General features: G+C 36.7%; 2 protein-coding genes across 17 annotated transcripts in view; both read right to left on the bottom strand.

The window, feature by feature from the left end:
* MAGI2 (membrane associated guanylate kinase, WW and PDZ domain containing 2) overlaps positions 1-20,010 on the bottom strand; it is a 741,259-nt gene that overhangs the window by 113,158 nt on the left and 608,091 nt on the right. For 15 of the 16 annotated variants that reach the window (XM_069878960.1, XM_069877803.1, XM_069878147.1 and 12 more), the window contains one exon: positions 6,895-7,530. The exons of the other annotated variant lie outside the window; for it this stretch is intronic. In XM_069878960.1, coding sequence (XP_069735061.1) covers positions 6,895-7,530 — 636 coding nt within the window. The remainder of the gene's footprint in view (positions 1-6,894; positions 7,531-20,010) is intronic. 16 annotated transcript variants of the gene reach the window in all.
* Positions 1-20,010, bottom strand: part of TMEM60 (transmembrane protein 60) — a 322,734-nt gene that overhangs the window by 217,756 nt on the left and 84,968 nt on the right. The gene's annotated exons all lie outside the window — the stretch shown is intronic.

The raw sequence follows: 20,010 nt of genomic DNA, 5'->3' as shown, positions 1-20,010 counted from the left end.
AATGTTAACAAGTTGGGTACACAAGTGTCCCGATAAGTTTTCATAGAAGCACTGCTCAGATTTAACACAGACCATATAAGCCTACATTAGAAAACAGTTTCATCAATAATAAAAGTACTTTTGAAACAGAATGCTTGCTAGTAGTCATTAAAACCCTTCTTTGCATTATATGTAAAAAAGATTTGTCTAATGCTTTGCAAAATTATCCACAAATGTACCACATAGTGCACAAACATTAATAAGGATGAAGCAGCAAAACCATAACACTACGATTTTGAAACACAATGCAATTAATACTACTTCCATTAATACAGTGTAATAGCTACTAACTATTATTGATGTCTATTTTTTCAGGAATCCATATTCATTAAGAAGGTCTACGGTTTCTTTTTCTTTTATTCAGAAATACGGAAGCAATTGCACACTGTTTCATTGCTAATCAGAGCTTTACAAGAAAAAATATGAAAGTCTCATTAGTGTGAATTTTAGGATAACTGGTCTCCTGCCATGACTCTCTCTGTTCAAATGTTTCATTCTCTGTGCTATTGAGATATTACCATTTCGCTTGCTAACAGGATTTAAATTGAATCTCTTCCTAAACTAGGCCATATATGTAACTTATTTTTTAGTTTACCTGCTATAACATATAAAATATTTATTAAAATAGATTTAATACCAGAAGATTACAGTAAGATGCTTAAAAAAATATTTCAAGTTCATCCAAAGTATAAAACTGTCTGAATGTGTAGGATAGAAAGGATGTAAATAGTTTGAATGTTATTAGGAGAGTACATGTCTCACAGCTAAAAATACAATACTCTGTAAGGGAGACATGCCTTGCAGAAATGAATCTGGAAAACAGTGCTTCCAGGAGCTATGTTAATGTAACAGTAAAAGCTCTTTCATGGTAACAGTATTTTCTAAAAATTGGAGTTTTGTTTCTGGAATCAACATAGGAAACAGAACTGTTGCTCTCACAAGGCTGTTATGAAACTGTCTTGTACAAAATATTGATTTCTATGTAGAGAAGGTAGGAAGGGACAAACGGCCAAAACTCGGGGTGAAGAAAAGGGCACTATGACATCTAACAGCAAAGTCAATGATGTGGACAGCATGACTCACCATATTTTTGATCAATAAATATTTCTGTCATTACTAGGTAAGAACAGCAACAAAAATAAGCTAAAAACTGAAACAATTCAAAAGCTATTGTAAGGACATATTTACAGAGAATTCATGCTGAGGAAACTGTTGCATTTATGATGTCATATAAAAGCTCATAATTTGAGATGGAAAGGAAAAAGGTCAGCTATAACCTTTGTTTTCCATCAGTTTTAAACCACACAGACCCAGGAACAACAGAAGACTTCACAGTGGGATGGTAAGGCAAAATGCAAAATGGTGTGGTAAATTGGAAAGAGAAAACTGAAAAAGGATGTTTTAGCAGCATGCCAGACAGTAGTTTATGTCATTGACTTCTAGATATCAATGGTTCATATGGTTCACTTCAAACAGATCAGTGGTTCCCTGCTAGGTTCACATGCACGTTCCCTTTGAAAGATCAAATGCCCCTTAATCTCACAAACAAGAGATATATGTGTCATTTAAGAATAAAGCAGGGCTAAAAATGCAAATGTTGCCAAATGGGTGTAAGTTGCTCTCAACATAAGAATACTCAAAAGAAATGGAAGAAAAAGGACAAGGAGCAAATGTACAATTGAATAACTGTGTGGAGAGGAGAAAGTACGGCAGGAAGCAGGAGAGCTATCAGACCTTCTATTTCCCAATATCTCTTGTCAGAGACAACAGAAAGAAGCATCCCTTCCTGAATAAAGTAAGTGTGGACTGCTATTAGTTCAGAGTACCTATAAGAAACAATCAAACCAAGATGGGGTTCCTTCAGGAAGCCACTAGAAGGAAAAAAATCACCAATGATTTGGGGATGTGAAAGAGAAGAGACAGCAGTATGATAGAAAACCTCTGTAAGCCCCAAATAGAAAACCTACACCATCTTCCTAATGATTTAATTTCTTCACATCCTCAGCACTGTTGACTATAAAGTCCTGAATTGGGGAATAAGCAAGCCATGAGATACAGAGTCTCCAATTTGCACTAGGTGCTCTCAATATTTTGAATGAAGAGCTGCAGAAGCAGAGTCAATGCTTTAGACATCTCAGTGGTGGGCTAAGGAACCAGGAGATCGGAACTGCCTGGGCCAGACTAGGATTAGCAGGGTGTCGGTGCTGCCTGCAGCTTTATCTTGGGCAGCTTTCCCAAGAGACAGGACAACTCAGAGAAAAAAAAAGTAACTTTCCTGACCATGGAAATTGAAAGACATCTTAAACAAGCCCGGACAAAGTAAAAAATAAAACTAATCTTTGTGGTAGAGAGGTAAATCTGAGATCATTCTGTGGGGGACATAGTATTCCTCCCATTGAAGTCAGTTCATTTTAAGGAGCTATGTTTGTTTACTTGAATATGCTGAGATTTTTTTTTTTTTGGTGAAATTTCTGCCTGTTCTGGAAATTGCTGACGCTTCGTGTGATGTAGTGGTATCTGTTAGCAGTCTTAAGGAGTTACAAACTTCTACTAGCGTTTATACAAAATATACCAAAGATATTTGGCCATCTTTTTATTCTTATAGTTTACACCTACATAGCTAAATTCTCCCTCCTCATTGTGACTGTTTGTGCATTGTGTGTGGCTCACACTCTCTCCCATATGACATCAGGGTGAAACTGGCTATTGACATCTTCCAGTCATATGTCAGGAGAGGGCTAAGAATTAACCAGTATGGGCAGTGCATCTGTTCTCTGGGTCCATTTTGTACTAACAATCTCAGTTTCTCACAGCTTGTTTAAATTCCACCTTTATAAAATAGCTGTCTGATGTAGGAACTTTGTCAGGCTCCCACTTTTTACATTTCTTTTTAATGCTTCACTTGCAGCACTTGTTTAGGTGTTGCCATAGTTTCATGAATCAGCCCTAAGCTGTCTTCAGATTTCCTTAGCAACAGTATTTCATACTTAGTCTTTATGGATCTACATTTGAAATAGTCAGTTCTTTTTTAGACAGGAACACTTCTGGGGCTGGGCTGCTTTCTATAGGTTCATGTATTTCAAAGGTACTTCCCAAAAGACATGGCATATGTCAGGTACTTGGACAGCTCATTTAGTAGAACATGACAAAACCAATTTTTCATGTCCTAATTAGCAAATACTTTGCTTTACGCAAATTTGATACATACTTGCAGAGGGTTGAAGAAGGTGAGGATGAAGTGTGAAGGCTGAAGCAAAGCTGGAAAGAGGTAAATCTGTTTGAGCAACACTTTCATATCTCTGTTTTTCTAGGGAACACATTTCCACAATCTTTTCCTTTAATGTCAATTTTTTTCAGTATGAACACTTCTGCCAGCTTATAGTAATCAATGGAAACTATATGGCTGGTCAGCAAAAACAGATGCAAAGAAACTAAAATAAGCAGTGTATTTGTGTTTAGCAAAGAACCTGACTAATAAAAAAAAAAGACTTTTAGATCTCTAGCCACATAATATCATAGTTGTCACCTAAATATGTGCTGCTTAGTACTTTCTTAGATATAAAATGATGATATTTCCTGGATTTAGGTGTTTTTTTTAGCAAGTAGGTAAATTACTACTTCTGCTTTAGAAATTTTAAAATGAGTACATAACAAAGCCAGTGGGACTTCCTCCAGCTAGCTTGTACCCCATGACAAGCCTCTGTTTGGTGGTGATTCAGTACTGCTGTTCTCTCCATCTTTTTGAAACACGTAGAGCTTTCCTTCCCCTGTACACTCTGCCTTTTAAAGGCAAGACTAAGCTTGAGGGGCAATAGCTTTTTAAATGCTGTAGGATGCATACTATATGCATACAAGAGAGCATTTTTTCCTGTATAAGATGCTTTTTTCCTATAGTGAGAATATCTTTCAGCCAATGTCAATCTGATTCTCATCTACAATGTAGATATGATTGCTGGATGAGCAAAAGAAATTAAATCACTTCCAAAAATGGTTTGTCACAGTGAACTACGCAGTCAGGCCATATTTGTATTAGAGACAGAATACATTACAAGGCAACACACAACCTTATGCAAAACATAGCCTTCCTCTTCCAAAGACAGGAACAGTACTTGGGTCATAATTTAGAAAAATGAGATGCTAAAGACAGGATGCATAGGGTAATGGTGGAAAAGAATGGTATTATTCAAGTGTCATTACACATTGGAGATAATAAAATAAAAATTGAATCCATGAGTAAAGAGAAAGTATTCCTTGCTTCACCAGTATCAAAGACTAAATATTTTAGATTCATAGCAGGTTTCTCGAAGTATTAGAATTTTGGTTTGTATTCAGATTCTCTCACATAACCGAATTTTATCATCTGTTTCTTATTCATAACATGCGGGATAGACACGTACATCTGAGCCAACTATCATCAGCTCCCTTTATAGTCAACCAAATAGAAAATGTATTTCTGGGATACACCTGACTTATTTGAACCATCTTCATTCAAATGGCATGGATTGTACCCTAGAAAGGTCTATGTCTGCCCAGGGACTATAGAAGAAGAGATGACAAGTAGTATAGATGTAATTACCTGCATAATAGATATATATTTGGTCACATGGATTCCTTTTTCTCATGAATTTATGAAAAAAACCCCAGGTTGTCCCCTTAAAACAGTCCTCGTATTTCTGCTAAGCTATGATTTAGCCATCTCTCAGGTTAAATAGATTTGTCTTGTACACTGTACTTTTTCACTTCTTTTGAATCGCAAAACCAAATAAGACTTTAATTTCAGCATGTAACAACCACAACCCTGTATTAAAGTATGTTCCTTGTTTCCGGTGTACAGCAATTTCTTATAGAAAACTTCCATTTGTTCTGTATCATTCCATTAACTTTAACCACTCTAGTACTTCCACACAGTTGCTTTAATCCTGGTCATTGATTTACCATGAACAAAACATGTTCTTGTTCCCTTCTCTGCATTCCCTAAAGCATCCAACCACTCCCTGTCCCAGCAACAGAGAGATAAGACTCAGAAACATGTTACTGCGTCTGGACCTAGTATTTGGTGTCAGCTGAGATAGAGTAACTATCTGTACCTGTACCTCCCTGCCTGGCCTGACAGAACATAAGTTGGTGTAAATTTATACTGCTTCTATTGAGCATGGAACTCAGTGCAGTATCTCCTATTGCACCACAACGTATAGAAAATAATCACAGCTCAGTAATGTACCAGAACTTGTTAATCTATCATGTTGATCAACTTGTTTTGATCATGTATCAATGCTCTAAGAAGAAAGGAGGAATTATCCTCATGGGCTTGACTATGTTGCTGCTTGGTTTTTTTTTTTTTTTGCTACTGTCCTGCACTGATTGCTGAAATATCTATTTTCTTGCCCATTATTACCTAGGCTTGTTCAGCATACTGGATTTCACACTCCGTTTCTCTCTGAAGACTGGTGTTCTGAATTGTTTTCCTCTAGAGGAGGATTAGCTTGCATCTTTCAAAATAAAATACCATCTTTTGGGGTTATATTAACCCTTTTAATCCCTTTTATGCTCTTTTCTTTTGCTATGCAATTCTCCATACTTTGTCAGCATCTTCAGAAGAAAAAAAAAGTTGCATACTGCACTATAACAGATTTTTAATAGATATTAAATAAAACCAGATTTAATGCCAACTGATATAGCACCTCCACAACAACTAACTTTCTTTAAGTCCATATACTATAGTGACACCAATTGACACTTTAATTGTCACTCTTAATTAGGTTTCATTCCAAAGAAACATTAGGTTCTTTGTCCTATAAATAATTTTCAAATACAGATATGAAAAAATACTTTACTGACTATGTGAACTGATATGTATTTAAATCACCTTATGTTGATCATTTCTGCAATTTGATAAAATGTCACTATATTCCTTGTTCGAATGATTTTTAGGTTTTCTAATGACAAACATTTGGCATACAAAGACACTAAAACTTCACTTTCCAACCTCTACTCTTCAGAAGGAAAGTAATTAATATTTTTTATAGAATCTTTTTTTTCCTTCAAAGTAACTTACATTCAGTGACAGATAATGCCTTTAGATGAACAAAGATCTTTAATTAAAGAAATTCAGTCATTATTCACTTCAGGTAACAATAAATTATGATGGATGCTCATCTCAAACCATCAAAGAAAATTTGTTAGGCTAGACTAATAAAAGTAATGAAATGACTTATCACTTTTAAGGTATTAATATGACTTCTGTTGCTATTGCTTTCTTATAGGTAAATCTTGTGTCTCCCCTTTTGATTGTGTACATTCAAGTTACTGTGTCAGGCTGGTCAGAAAAATGAAGTTTCTAGAAGCATTTTTTTAAAACAGAGATAAATATAATATAGATCTTTGTTGTCAAGAAAGGAACAAAACAACTGTTGTGCAATACTTTTACAATGATGGTTTATCATAACCAGTAACCTTGCAGTAAGCTACTAGTTTGCTCTGATTTTCATCTACCTTAGTGAGTCGTACTACAATTATATCTAAAACTTGCAACACTGCTTTGGAACTATAAGATGTTGCTGCAGACACCATATAACAATTATAGGGTTAAGGGTCTGGAACTGCTCTAGTTTTACCTTTATTCAAAGGTTGGGCCATTGACACTCAAAACACAAAAAGGAACGTACAACAAGCTGTTAGATTTTGTCTAGGATACTTAATTGCAGACACACTTTTCTGGAACCAATGGTGTTACCACCCGCAACATGGAAATTAATTTCCAATCTAGCACACAAGGATTTAGTGAGTATACGTATGTCTTATGGCTTAGAACCTTTTACACACATTTTTGTAATTGTACAGACTTTCCAAACTTACCTCCTCTATGGATAATCAAAGAAGTTTCACTTCCAACAGGACATTCTTTAAGTATATCCACTACTTCTGCATGGCTCAGGTTCTGTACATTCTGCTGGTTGATCTCAACAATGAGGTCACCTTCACACAAACCAGGACATCCCTGAACGTCTAGAATTTGCTTCACCCTCTGTCCTGTAGGACTGTCTGCTATAGTGAAGCCAAAGCCCTGGGCCCCTTTCACAATGGTTAAGGTCATGAGTTCAGCTTGGGTGGCCCCAGAAGAAGCCATTGATACATTATCATCATGGGCAGGTGGTGGGAATGTGCTATCAAGCTGACTATCTGCTGGAATGGAGTGCAAGGAGTGTGGTGGTCGATCTGTTACGTCTGGAACAGACTGAGAAGTCCTAGAAATGTATTCCAAATAAGTTTCATAGTTATGTCTTCCATTTACCACTACCGGAGGCCTCTCCATTACTGCAAGGGGTGGCACCATGCTGTTGGCAGGATCTTCAGGATCAAAGGGCAAAGGGTATCCACGACATAGCACCAAGTTGACACTCTGACCAATAGGAACAGACTGGAAGAGTTTGACTACATCTGCGTGAGTATGTCCAAGGACACAGACTTCATTAATATAGACAATGACATCACCTAGAAAGAGAAGAAAAAATAGTGACAACATTAGAAAACTTCAGTTACTATACATGCAGTGTATTTTTTTTAATGAGATAGAAATCTACTAAAAATAAAATAAATCAGATATACACGCTGACTTAAATAGTCGCAGCAAAAATGTTGTTTGTTTGTAATTAAATGGAATACGTATAGACAAAGACTGTACTACTTTTCTGTGGAAACTCACAGTTGGAGAATTAAGCTGGATCCAGACATACACCTTTTCTTTCAGTGTAGTCCACAAATTACTTTTTTATAATATACAATGGAAATTTATTTGGAGGGTTGGTTGTCAGGAAATATCATTGTCTGATAAAGAGTAAAAGCAAAAGAAAAACATGACATTGTAAGTACTTGTGGACTTAAGAAGCAACAAATAGGGATGCAAGACTGCATGTATGTGCATAAGGAAATACTTTTTGCATAGATCACAATATTGACAGTTTCCTATTAAATGCCATTTCTTGTCATCAGACATTCAGGACCGCTATAGTCAATTCCTATTCTAGGCATGAACTAAAACGTATCTTGCATATCACAGAGATGTTTAGTGATATTTTATTGTATCATTGAAGGACAAATGGGACAAATTTCATAGGTAGGTATAGTAACTTTTTATTAGAAAAATGTAGGAAAATGTCTGAAAATCAGTTTAATATTCCCAGCTAAATAAGTTGGTCAAACGAAAATAAAAATATCATCTTTACCTCTAAATCTTATCTCATATATTATACAGAGTTACCAGTCAGAGCATATATGAAAATAGAATACTTCAGGTCAGCAGGCTATTTACGACTTTCCATAATGCTCATGCACCAACCAGTTCCTGTTACTGAAAAGTTCGGAAATAAGTTCAAGTTCCTTCTCGTTAGAATGGATCTATATCTTGAGAGCCATAAATAAATTTTTCATAGCACTGTCATGTTGCAAATTAAAATAAAAATGATTAATCAGTACAAATGATATTCAAAATAGTTTAATGATTCACAGTCAGTTTCCACTTTAATGAAACAGTTTGCATCTTTATAACAAAGAAGGATGTTTGTTTAGAGAACTCCACAAATTATTTTTCTAAATGAAGATCGTCTTACCCTACCATTAATTAGGAAGAAGAAATCATTTAAAGTGACAACACTGTTAGGGGTCGACAAGGTACAGAGTTCAATAATTGACCCGTCATACCACAATGTTTTTTAATGATATTTCAATATTCAGCAACGAAATGAGAATGATTTAGAGAGGATGAGGTGTTTTGTGTGGAAGTGCTTCAACTGTATTTATGAAATTATGTCTTTCAAAGACTTCAATCAAAAGATCTAATCAAGTGAACTGAGGAAAAAAAGAGCATCAATCAAGATGCCAGTGCAAAGGCCGTTTCTATGTGACAATAAAAGGCAAAAGCTGTTTCTATGTGAGAACAAAATGGTCAATTCCCACATGATCAGCCTGACTAACAGCCTGACAGCAATTAATTGCACATGCACAAACTGTGATTTAGAGAAAGATTTCTTCAGAGGGCATCTAGAGAAAAAGTGCTAAAAGAGTTTTTTTGAATGTTTATGAATATTATTCAGAGAAGCCTTAGGAGCCACAAACACTATCTTTAATGGATATCACAAATAGATTTCAAACTATAGGCAAAAGCAGTAAGGTCACTTCACAGACAGTGCTGAAAGAATGCCAATGCTTCTGCCTCAAGAATCTGAGAGTACAACAACTTTCAAAAGTCAAGATTTAAAAGACAGAAAGAATGTACTGTACTAAGTTATTGTGGCAGTGGCTGGAACTCATTGTGATTTACTCATGCCCTTGTATAGAAAGATCTTACCTGCATTCTCATCTCTGGCTTCCACATTAGCAGTCAGGATGACATTGGTCTTAATAAGACTAATACTGTTGAACTGAGACCTCTTCAATGCATGCTCCTGTTTCAGTAGCTTAGGCCTTAATAGTACCCTTGCAACTTTTTAATCTGTGCAGTCTTTATTTCCCTCAGTGCTGGCAATGAGGATATATGGTGGGAGGAGACAAATCTGTTTATTCATCCTCTTGCAATACTTAAAAGGATTGCAAAGGGAATAATGTCTATTGTTTAGGGCAAGTAAATAATTGTCTGTTTTAACCTCTTCGTCTTATACATTTCTACAGCATTAGCTATGATCTAAAATTTAAACCAATATGTTTTTCACAAATCAGAAAATCAGATAAACTAGTAGACATTATGTCGGTCTCCAGCAAAAATAAATTAGCTTGTGCATAAGGAGTACAGTCTAGGGACTTATAGGCCAAGGAGCCCCTTTCCCCAGTCCTTAAACAGGCAAAATTGAGCATTAGAAGGTCTTGGGCAAGAGCTCCTTCAAATAATGACCCTGCATTATGCCTCACAAGACAGCAGCATTTCTTGTGAATTAAGCATTCTTCAGCATTTCCTGAATTAAAATATTTAAAGGTCTTAGTGGTTTCTGAGCTATCACATATATAACATATCTAAGCACATTCTGAAGTTGTAACAGACTCATAGTTGAACCATTTGGGATCCATAATGTTGTACTGTCATATGGAGAACATAAGGCTGAAGGTTAAGAGGGATGGGGAAAAAGGTATGAGTTACTATGTTCAACTCAAAGAAATAGTTATGGTGGTCTTTAACTGGGAAGAAACAGAGTTTCAGGCAATAAGACATAAAGGAGGAATAAAAGAGATTATTTTCAGAAATCTTTCAAATAAATCTCTCGACTTTAGGAGTTCCTCCAACACTAACTCATTTTCTAGGTGGAGAGTTGCTCATTGCTGACACAGAGAGAAGTCGCTAGCATTTGGTAGGAAGAGAGAGAGAAGTTAAGAGCATCACAGAGCCAGTGCCATGCTAATGCAAAGTTCAAAACTTCTCTACTTTAGGAAAACTCCTTGAAAGGTTTCTACAGTATCTTTTCTGCCTCTTCTCTCCTACTGCTTCTAATAATAATGAGTGCATATGGACAAGCATAAGAACAATCCCCTTTATAATTCTTGCCTGATTTTCTGAGAAAGCCATAGTCTGCCTCCAGAAATCACAGTTTCACAGTGAGAGGGTTGAGGATATGCAGAACATTTATGTAAAGCATCGAAATTTACTTGGCTTTTCAAATGAAACCTACTAAAATGACTGGATCTTGCTTACAGAATCACAGAATGGTTGTTTGGAAGGGATCTCTGGAGGTCATCTTGTCCTACCCCCTTGTATACACAGAATCACCTAGAACCACATTCCCAGGATCATGTCCAGGTGGCTTTTCAATATCTCCATGGAGATATTGAAAGACATATCTCCACAGCCTCTCTGGACAACTCATTTCAGTGCTTGGTCATCCTCACAGTAAGAAAGTGTTTCCTGATGTTCAGATTGTACCTCCTATGTTTCAGTTTGTGCCCACTGCCTCTGGCACTGGGCATCACTGGAAAAAGCCTGGCTCCATCTTCTTTGCACCTTCCATTCAGGTGTTTACATATATTGGTGAGATCCCCCTGATCCTTCACTTCTCCATGCTGAACATCTCTGTACTTTAATGTCCTCACTATTGAGAGCTCTCCCAGTTTCATATTCCTCATTTCCTCTGTACAAACTCTACACGTGCCCTACCAACACTACCTTGCTTGGGACTGTTCAGGGATGAACTATTTCTACTGCCCAGAAGTCAATGTCCAAATTCAGCATTGAGTATAAGAATGCTAGAGAATGCTGACAGCAGCCAAATTCATCCAGCTATCTTACAATTACCTCTACTTTACTTAAGCCTCTCGCGTTTAACCAGTGAATTTAGGAGCATAGGTCTGAAGGGGACTTCCTGGATGGCTGAACCTAGTCCCCTGTTGTCAGATACAACACAGTATGCCACATGTGATGAAATTTGATATCTTCTTCACAGAAATATCCATGAAGCCTCCAGATATTTCACTTCTTTAACTATCTCATTTTGCTTACTAAAGTTTGCTGATCATTACTTTCTTTGTCATGTAAAGGTACGCAGTGTCTGGGTGCTTGCTTAAAGGATAAGTTTTGTCATCTATATATTTCAAAGAAAAAAACAGATCTAACCTATCATCTTTTGTTGGTTTAGTGGTTTGTGAAGAAATTTGTAAGCTTCAACATCTTCTAAAGACAGTCTTAAACATTCCTCTCTACAATAATACTGCAGAGTCAAACCTGACAATCTGGGAATTTTCCACAAGCATTAATTCTGCAAAAATACATTTTCCATGCTTGAAGTGCCTGATTCGAACAGAATCTGTTACATTGACATAACTCATTTCATTACAAATTATCTTAATGTTTAATGTAATGCTACCAGCTCCATTTCCCTACTTTCTGAAGAACCTATATGATTCAGTGACTCCAGTTATTGTTTCTGCTATGTTTATATTAGACCCTAGAATGCCTGTATACACATCTCACAATAGCAGATAAAGTTTCTCCATTGTCTTACTCATGTTTCCACCATTTGTATACAAATACTTGGCTTATTTCCTGTTACTGTTGTTTCTTGTGCACTTAGTTTCCCAGCTGGAATTTTTTATGGTACCTCAGTGAACCGAATTGAATAACAGACTGCCTTTCTTATTATTTAGAACCCTTTAAATGCAAAAATCTGAATACAGAGGAAAAAAATGCAAATTCGATCTTTGTTGTTAATTTACTATCACATTCGAAGTTTAGTAGAAATATCTCCATTGTTTCAGAAGCATTTTGGATCAAGATTTTAGGATCTGAGTTTATGTGCTTAAAATATGACAGAACACCATGATTTCCTGGGGGGCAGAGACAGTTCTGCTGCCCTCCCGCAGCCAGCACGAGTCAATAGCAGGGAGATAATAACAGCCCATGGTTTGGCAAGTCAGCACCAGCTCTGAAAAGTCTCAGGTTGCACTTTTATTTTTTTGGTTTTGCTGCATTTATAGCCTGGGTGAACTACACTAACTTCTCCAGCATTACTTATTCCCACTCGCATTCTCAACCATATACTTTTAATACTGCATATGCATACTTTGCATGAGCTTCAGAACCAGTGATATTTGATGACTCCATTGTTGAAGCTTTCCCTTCAACTGCCCACCCACACTATCTCCTGTTATTACTAGCTATTTCTGTTACTTCTCAGCAGTGACCTTGTCTTCTTTGCTCGCCCTGTAGCCTATTAATAATAAATTCAGAGGTGTCTGCATGGTTCCAGTACTGAGATACTAAACATGGGGGTAATTTTAAAAACAACGGCATGTGACCGATGGTTGTGGAAAAAGTAGAGAACCTTTAGAAATGAGATATTTTTGTATGTGCACATAGAGTTATGAGTAACAGCACAGTAACAGAGAATGTGCATCATGGATCATTTAGTTAAACAGTAGCAGGGAATAATACTCTGAAACTCTGAACCTTAACTTCCTTCCACCTGCCATAGGTGTTAATCCAATGTGTGAATAAATATTTTTTGTAAGCAATAGGTGCACTAATTTCTTTGGATGTAGAAGATTTCAGGAGGTTCTGCATAAACAGAAATTGTCTGTTTTCTTGTACTCTGACCTGCCACTGAACCTTGTAAAACCAATTTGGCTCTAGCTGCTAGCATCTTCATGGCATAACTTCTATAGACAAAAGAAAAACCTAGGATCCTACAGTTCATGGTAGCCTGATTTAGTTTTTTTAAAAATTTGGCCCCATTTTTTGTTAATACTCATTACAAAAACACCCTTACTTTAAAAAAAAAAAATTATTGAATTATAATAGCTTCTTAATGGAGATTGCAGTGTAAGATGACTATTGCATATTAATACTGAAATACTTAAAACACCTGCCAAGAAAATCCTAACTTATTTCTTTTAAAAAGGTACATTAAATTAACTGCTAAAATATATCAAGAATGTAACCTGTGGAGAAGTACATGCATATAATAACCGTAGCTACTGACTGGAAAAGCTATATTTAAAATTGACCGCTTTATTATTAGCTTTATAATGACTTTATCTGATAGATAGTACTGCAGCAGCCACAGTGAAGTGAAAAGAGCCCAGCAGCCTCTGCACTCAGAAATAATTTCAGGACCGCTTGCTGGTATGTGAAAACACCAAACAGTTCATTAAAATATCTCTGTTCAGACTGGTATGGAAGAACTCTTTGCCGAGCCTCACCTCACAAACAAAGTTTTACACATGTACTGACAAACTCTGCAAAGTTGACAGGCAGTCACTATCCACAGAACCTCCTTTCACTCACCGGCCTCCAGGAATTAAGGTTCAGAGGAAAAAATCAGGGTAACAAAAATGATTATTCAGTAAATCTGTCAAAAAGTGAAATCAAAATGCATTTCTAGGCATTCAAGTGCTCAAATTTGTATTAGATAGGCCTAACTTGTTCTTTTAATGAAAACTGGGCAACAGATGTGAATCAGCTGTTTGTCACATTTGAAAGTCAGTAATTCCATAAAATGTATTTATATAGGTGGTTAGCTCAGGCCATCACTGGAAGGACTGAGCACCCTGTCTCCAAACTTGGCTTCCTCTACAAGGGCCAAGAGAAGGATGTGACATAGACGCGTGTCTCAATTTTACCCAAGAATCTGATCTGTTGAGTAAGCAGGTGCACTTTTATACAATCAATTTTTAAAAACCCATTTTAATTCCACTGTGACCCAGTGCACATGCCTAATTAAATAGCTGTCTATTCAAAATTTTTGTGCTTAACCAGCATGTATCATGTAATTATACTCAGGCAGATGTGGATTAGTAGAAGAAACTATTTACATTTTATTTTTATTTTGCATATAGTAGTAAAAGCTATTTAAATAGAGGCATTTAACTTTTTTGGGAAAGGAATAAAATACTTTCTGAAAATATCTAAAGACCTTGATTATTTGCTGATCCAGTAAACATGAAACACTGAAGATTAAAAATGTAACCAAAGCAATAGCAAAAGAACATTTAAATGAATGCTGCTCATAAAATGCCAAAGAGCAGGCAAATTTGCTTCTTAGCTAGACAGTTTTTCACTTCTTCAAGCATCTGAAAGTGTAACACGACATTAAAAACACCACTTTACAAAAAAGTAACTATTTAAAAGATGATAAGTAATTTGGAGGCAAGACCACAAAAAAAAAAAATAAAGGTCTGATTTTCAAGGCAGCCTTTTATTTACAAATTATGTAAGCCTGCTCTGCCTAGGTTTTGCTTGCAGGAATTATTGCACATCCTGAAATGCCTTGTGAGAGTGAACTGCATGACAAATCATCAGTGCACCTGAAGAGCAAGATAAAAAATGTATGTCATGTTTGCATAGCTATCTGAGATCATTTTGGAAGGTGCCACTATGTGCAGAGGCTCATGTAGAAATGAAGCGCTTTTTTTTTTTTTTCTTATAAAAATCGGGTCAAAATTTACAGCACATTTGCTTTTGTACACAGCAAATTTTATTTCTCTATGCAGAGCATGACATTTATCTAGGTAATGGCTCCCAGGAGGAGGAAAGTAGCCCAGCCAATCTTCCAACAGCCTAAAGACATAAGGGTATAGCAGAGCATGATGTAAATACCAAGCAGCCCCTGTCCCTGCCTGGGAAGCCTGGCAATGTGCCACCTGTCCTAAGTGGAAGGTGTTTTCAGCAGCATTGTTGACCGCACACCATTGCAACTGCTAATTCTTGACATAAACTGCTGGGAAGGAAAGAGGGAGATAAATGAGGTGAGGAACAAAATGGAGCATTTATAAACAGACTACAACAGTAAGACAAAAGTCTTTATATGTTGAAAAAAAAAAATATATATGTACACACACATATATATAACCGGGAATGTTTAGTAATGGGCAGTCATGTTCTACTTGTGAACTGAAATGGTTAATATAGCTTTTTTCTTTCTTTGAGTAATGCTAGCAATGTGTGGACAAGCAGTATATTATACATATAATATAATATATATATAATATTATATATATATAATATATACATATTCAGGTAGTGCTTAGTGAAAGTAACAACAGTTAACTGGACACTCAAAAAAATATATGCAAAGACAGATGAGTAGGATTAGTCACCATTTTCAATCTATAAAATACAACTTAGAAGTTCATTTCAATTTTAGAGGTTATGGTTTCTGAGGACATTAACTGTAACTGTAGTGGGCATTACTGCCAGAGCTAAGGCAGTTTTATAACTCTGCTATCTATTTAATAAGACCATATTTTCAACAGTGTTTGATCAATACTTTCTTTTTCTTGCTATGCTCACACAGAGTGCTTCTCCATGTGCTTAACATCCGCAGCTGACTCTCTGAGACTGGTGCAAATCTAATTTCATTATCAGTCAGATCATTAATTTAATTTAAAGCTAAGACTAAAAGCCTTGATTTGTGATTTTTTTGTGTGTATTCATTGCTCAGATTCCACATTCCACTGATCGAGCTCAATGGGAGCTGCCAGCACTCAGCACCTCTGAAAATTAGTGTGCTTATTTCAGAGTCTAACCATGGATGTGGAGCCGAGTATAAGGCACTAAATTCGAAGGTGTTACAATGATATATTGTAAAGCAAGTTCAATCTATTATAATAATGTGCATCCAAATTCTCCCCTTGAGAAATGTTTACAATTACTCTTGTCCCAGATGCTGCTATTAACACTATAAACTTACTCCCAAACTTTATGCTGAAGAATCTATTTCTGGCTAAACATCTTGTGTCTTTAATTCTGCCCATTGCAACAAACTATGGGCTGATTCCCCGTTTCACCCTAGTTATTAGAGTACCTACTGTCTTACCAGACCAGAAATCCAGAATATATATGTGTGTGTTCATATTTGTACATATATATATAAATACTCAGATCTTGCTGCACCTTGAAAGCAGTCAACTGGATTTACAAGGTCAGCGCTTTCCAGAAAGACAGAGAGATACATCCAAAGTCTGTACTACTACAGGTTAATACTTTCATGCAAAATTAAAGACAGGAAGAACTATATTTGTATCAAGCAGAATTTAAATGTATCAAAATGGTGAAATAATTTCCAGTCAAATAACTGGATTTTTACTAAGAATCTACTACATATAATTACCTCAGTGCATATAAAATGGAGTCATTTTTGATTACCAATTCATTAACAAATATCTCATTCAAACATATGGCTAGTATATAAGTCTCTTTCTACTTTAGTTTTATAAATGCTGTTCAACCTTTAGGTTGATACAAGCTTATCTTGTATATCACTGCTATTTTATCTTTTTTTGATAGTAAACTTAATAGCTTTTCTGGCATATATAAATCTATTACTTGCTTTAAAATTGTATGGCAAAGAGAAATAGTGGAGTTCATTTTGGTTCTCTCTGGTTTTACTGTATTTTTCCAGGTTAATAGGGGGTAACGTATTATCAAACTGACCTTCCTTCCAAGCAAATGTTATCTTAGTATCTCTAGAGCCTCTTTCACTGCCAAGCACTCGTTTTCAAGGACAATATATTTTTATTCTTTGCAAAACAGCTTTACACCTTCAGCACTGAATAATTTATACTTTCTTTTTCAGCTTATTTCTGAACAGCACACTGAGTCTAAACTACAAAATTCAGCTTCAATAATTTTTTATTTTTTTTTTTTTTGCTGAGACATGAAGCAGGCAAAATCATTAGGAAAAGTCCCACCAACCCCCTTATTTCAGGCTGCTTTATAAGGCATAGGAAACTCCAGCCTCATAATGGTTAGGCTAAGGCCACTTTTAACCCTTATAGCTGCATAGCTAAGAATCATATTTCTCTTTTTATGAGGATTATCCAATCTCCCACTAACTATTCCGCTTCCTTGTACATCTCATTCACTTTCTCTACTTTCTGTTTTGGTTTAAAAGCTTTCTGAGAGAAATACGAGAATTTGCTGTAGTCTTGTACGGTTTCACAGAATCACAGAATCACAGAATAACCAGGTTGGAAGAGACCCACCGGATCATCGAGTCCAACCATTCCTATCAAACACTAAACCATATCCCTCAGCACCTCATCCACCTGTGCCTTAAACACCTCCAGGGACGGTGACTCAACCACACCGTGGAGTCACAATTTTGTTGTGACTTCATTTCCACCACAGCAAATATTTGAACAACAATAACACCACTGCAGGGTGAATGCTCTATCATTTTTGAGTGCAATGTAGAGGTTCAGTTTAATGCTTGGATTCTAACCCTTGCTATAAACTAAGCTGCCTTACGGATACATCAATTACTGCTCAATAGTCAAGTCTCAGACTTTATATATAAAGGGGCATTAATCCTCTGTTGTTTATGACAACACACCATATACTTCTCTTCAGAAAAGAATTAATTTTCTGGATGTTTAAATTCATTAATTTGTTAATTAGCTAATGAATAAAAGTAAATTAAAATGGGTTATTATGAATGATTGTGATCCTGTATCACACTATTTGTTCTGACTGAAAACGCAGTCTCACAGTATGCCTGCCATCTCCTAATTGTCCTACTGCGAATCTTCCCATGGGTGGCCTGTAGTTAAAAAGCCCTTCCCGAAATGATCATTCTATCCAATTTTTCTTCAGAGGGCTGACACTTACTGTCATTTGCTTTCATATGATTTTTCCACCCTGCTCCTGACAAAGTAGGTGCTACAATCTCTCCTGAGAATGTATTGCTCTATGTCCATCAAAACCTGAGAGCAAATTGTAGTTTCCAACCCAGCTGGAGATAGTAGCCATAGTGACAAAAGGCAATTTATGGAAAACTTCTTTCAAGCATATTTTATGCAGAACTTACCCTTATTTGGTAAGCTTGAGGAAAATGGGGCAGCCATTTCACAAACTTCCTTCTAAGAACTATCTTCTGAGTGAGAAGTGCACAAAGAAGGGAGAGTACAATACATGCAGGAATGCAGCACATTAGAAACAGGAGATAAATAAGGTTGAGCAATGGATGAGTGTGTGTGCTGTGGGATACTGGAACAGAAGGAGCAGTAGGAATCTGGGATGTGAATACCAGAAGGAGAGTGCTAGAGAAAGCAGAAGGGAAACTGATATGTGCTGAGTGTTTTGTTCTTTCATTTCTTTAAAAATACCCTAACTGTCTACATGTCGAAGAGCCCTGTCCCACATCAGGCAGGCACAGAAAGCCTGGAGTCTATTGGTGAATCCTACTCCCCAGAAAATTTAGTATTTTAAAAGTGAATGGCAATTTGTATTAGAACTTCTTTTGTTCTTTTTGCTTATGGTAGTTTAAGTATGAAATTATTAATTTTTCAGCCTTGTGTGCACACAATGCTCACACACGTGCCCTGCCAGAAAGCAATTTCCAGACAAAACCACAGTAAGTTGTCAACAGTAAATGAATGATATTTAGAAATAACAGATATTAATTCCAGTGGGGATTTCAATCAGATGAAACTGACCTAAGGTTAAACTAAAAAAGCCAATCAACCCTAGGTACAAAAATAAGAGATTATCTTACCTTACTATTAAAAACAGAGGCAAAGAAAGCATTAAGTACCTCAGCCTTATCCTCAACCTTTGTCACTATTGTTCCCCCTATGTCTAGTAAAGGATGGAGATTCTGCCTGGACCTCCTTTTGTTGTTGATATGTTTGCAGAAACTTTTTAATTATCTTTCACAGAACTGGCCAGTCTAAGTTCTAGTTGGGCTTTACCCCTTCTCTTGCTTGTAGAACATCTCCTCAGCCTCTTCTTCCTGGCTGTGGTCTACAACAGACTCCCACCATGATATCTACCTTATTGGTTGCTCCGCTGATTTTTACCATAGACATTCAACTCTATCATCACCATCACTGAGCTCAAGGCTATCAAAACACTCTCTGGCATAGAGGGCTATCCCACTGCGTCTCCTTCCTTGCCTATATTGCCTGATGAGTTTACAGGCAACCATAGCAGCACTTCAGTTATGTGAGTCGTCCCACCATGTTTGGTGGGATGACAACTATATCACAGTTTTCTTACCATACAATGATTTTGGTTTGTTGCCTGTGCTGCATGCATTGGTGTAGATGCACTTCAGTTGGGCTATTGATGCCACTATGCTCCTGAGGGAAATAGTCTTGATTCCTAAGTGACTACTCACTGACTTTTATAACCTATCAATAATCTCTACATCTTTGCTGCCATCAGAAGCACTATCCCCCTTCCTCTGAGGCGGCAGACCAAAGGGCCTTGCTGGCACACCATCCCTCAGGTGCTGGAGCACCATTCCCAGGCTTCTTTCTATCAAGCCTGGTTCTGTCCCCCTCTGCCTTCATATCTAGTTTAAAGCTCTATAAATGAGCCTTGCTTTCTTCTTGGTAATCATCCTTTTGCCCCTTGGGGACAAGTGTACCCCACACTTAGAGAGTGAGCCTGGGTTTGTGCAGGACAACCTATGGTTTAAAAAACGAAAATTTTGCCCTTCACACCAGGTTTGGAGCCAGGTATTTATTTCCTGGTTCTTCCTACTCCTTCCCTCA

This window comes from Phaenicophaeus curvirostris, chromosome 1, assembly GCF_032191515.1.
Source record: "Phaenicophaeus curvirostris isolate KB17595 chromosome 1, BPBGC_Pcur_1.0, whole genome shotgun sequence".
NCBI lineage: Eukaryota > Metazoa > Chordata > Aves > Cuculiformes > Cuculidae > Phaenicophaeus > Phaenicophaeus curvirostris.
Note: the sequence above shows the minus strand (reverse complement) of the source record. Positions and strands in the feature narration are given on the sequence as shown.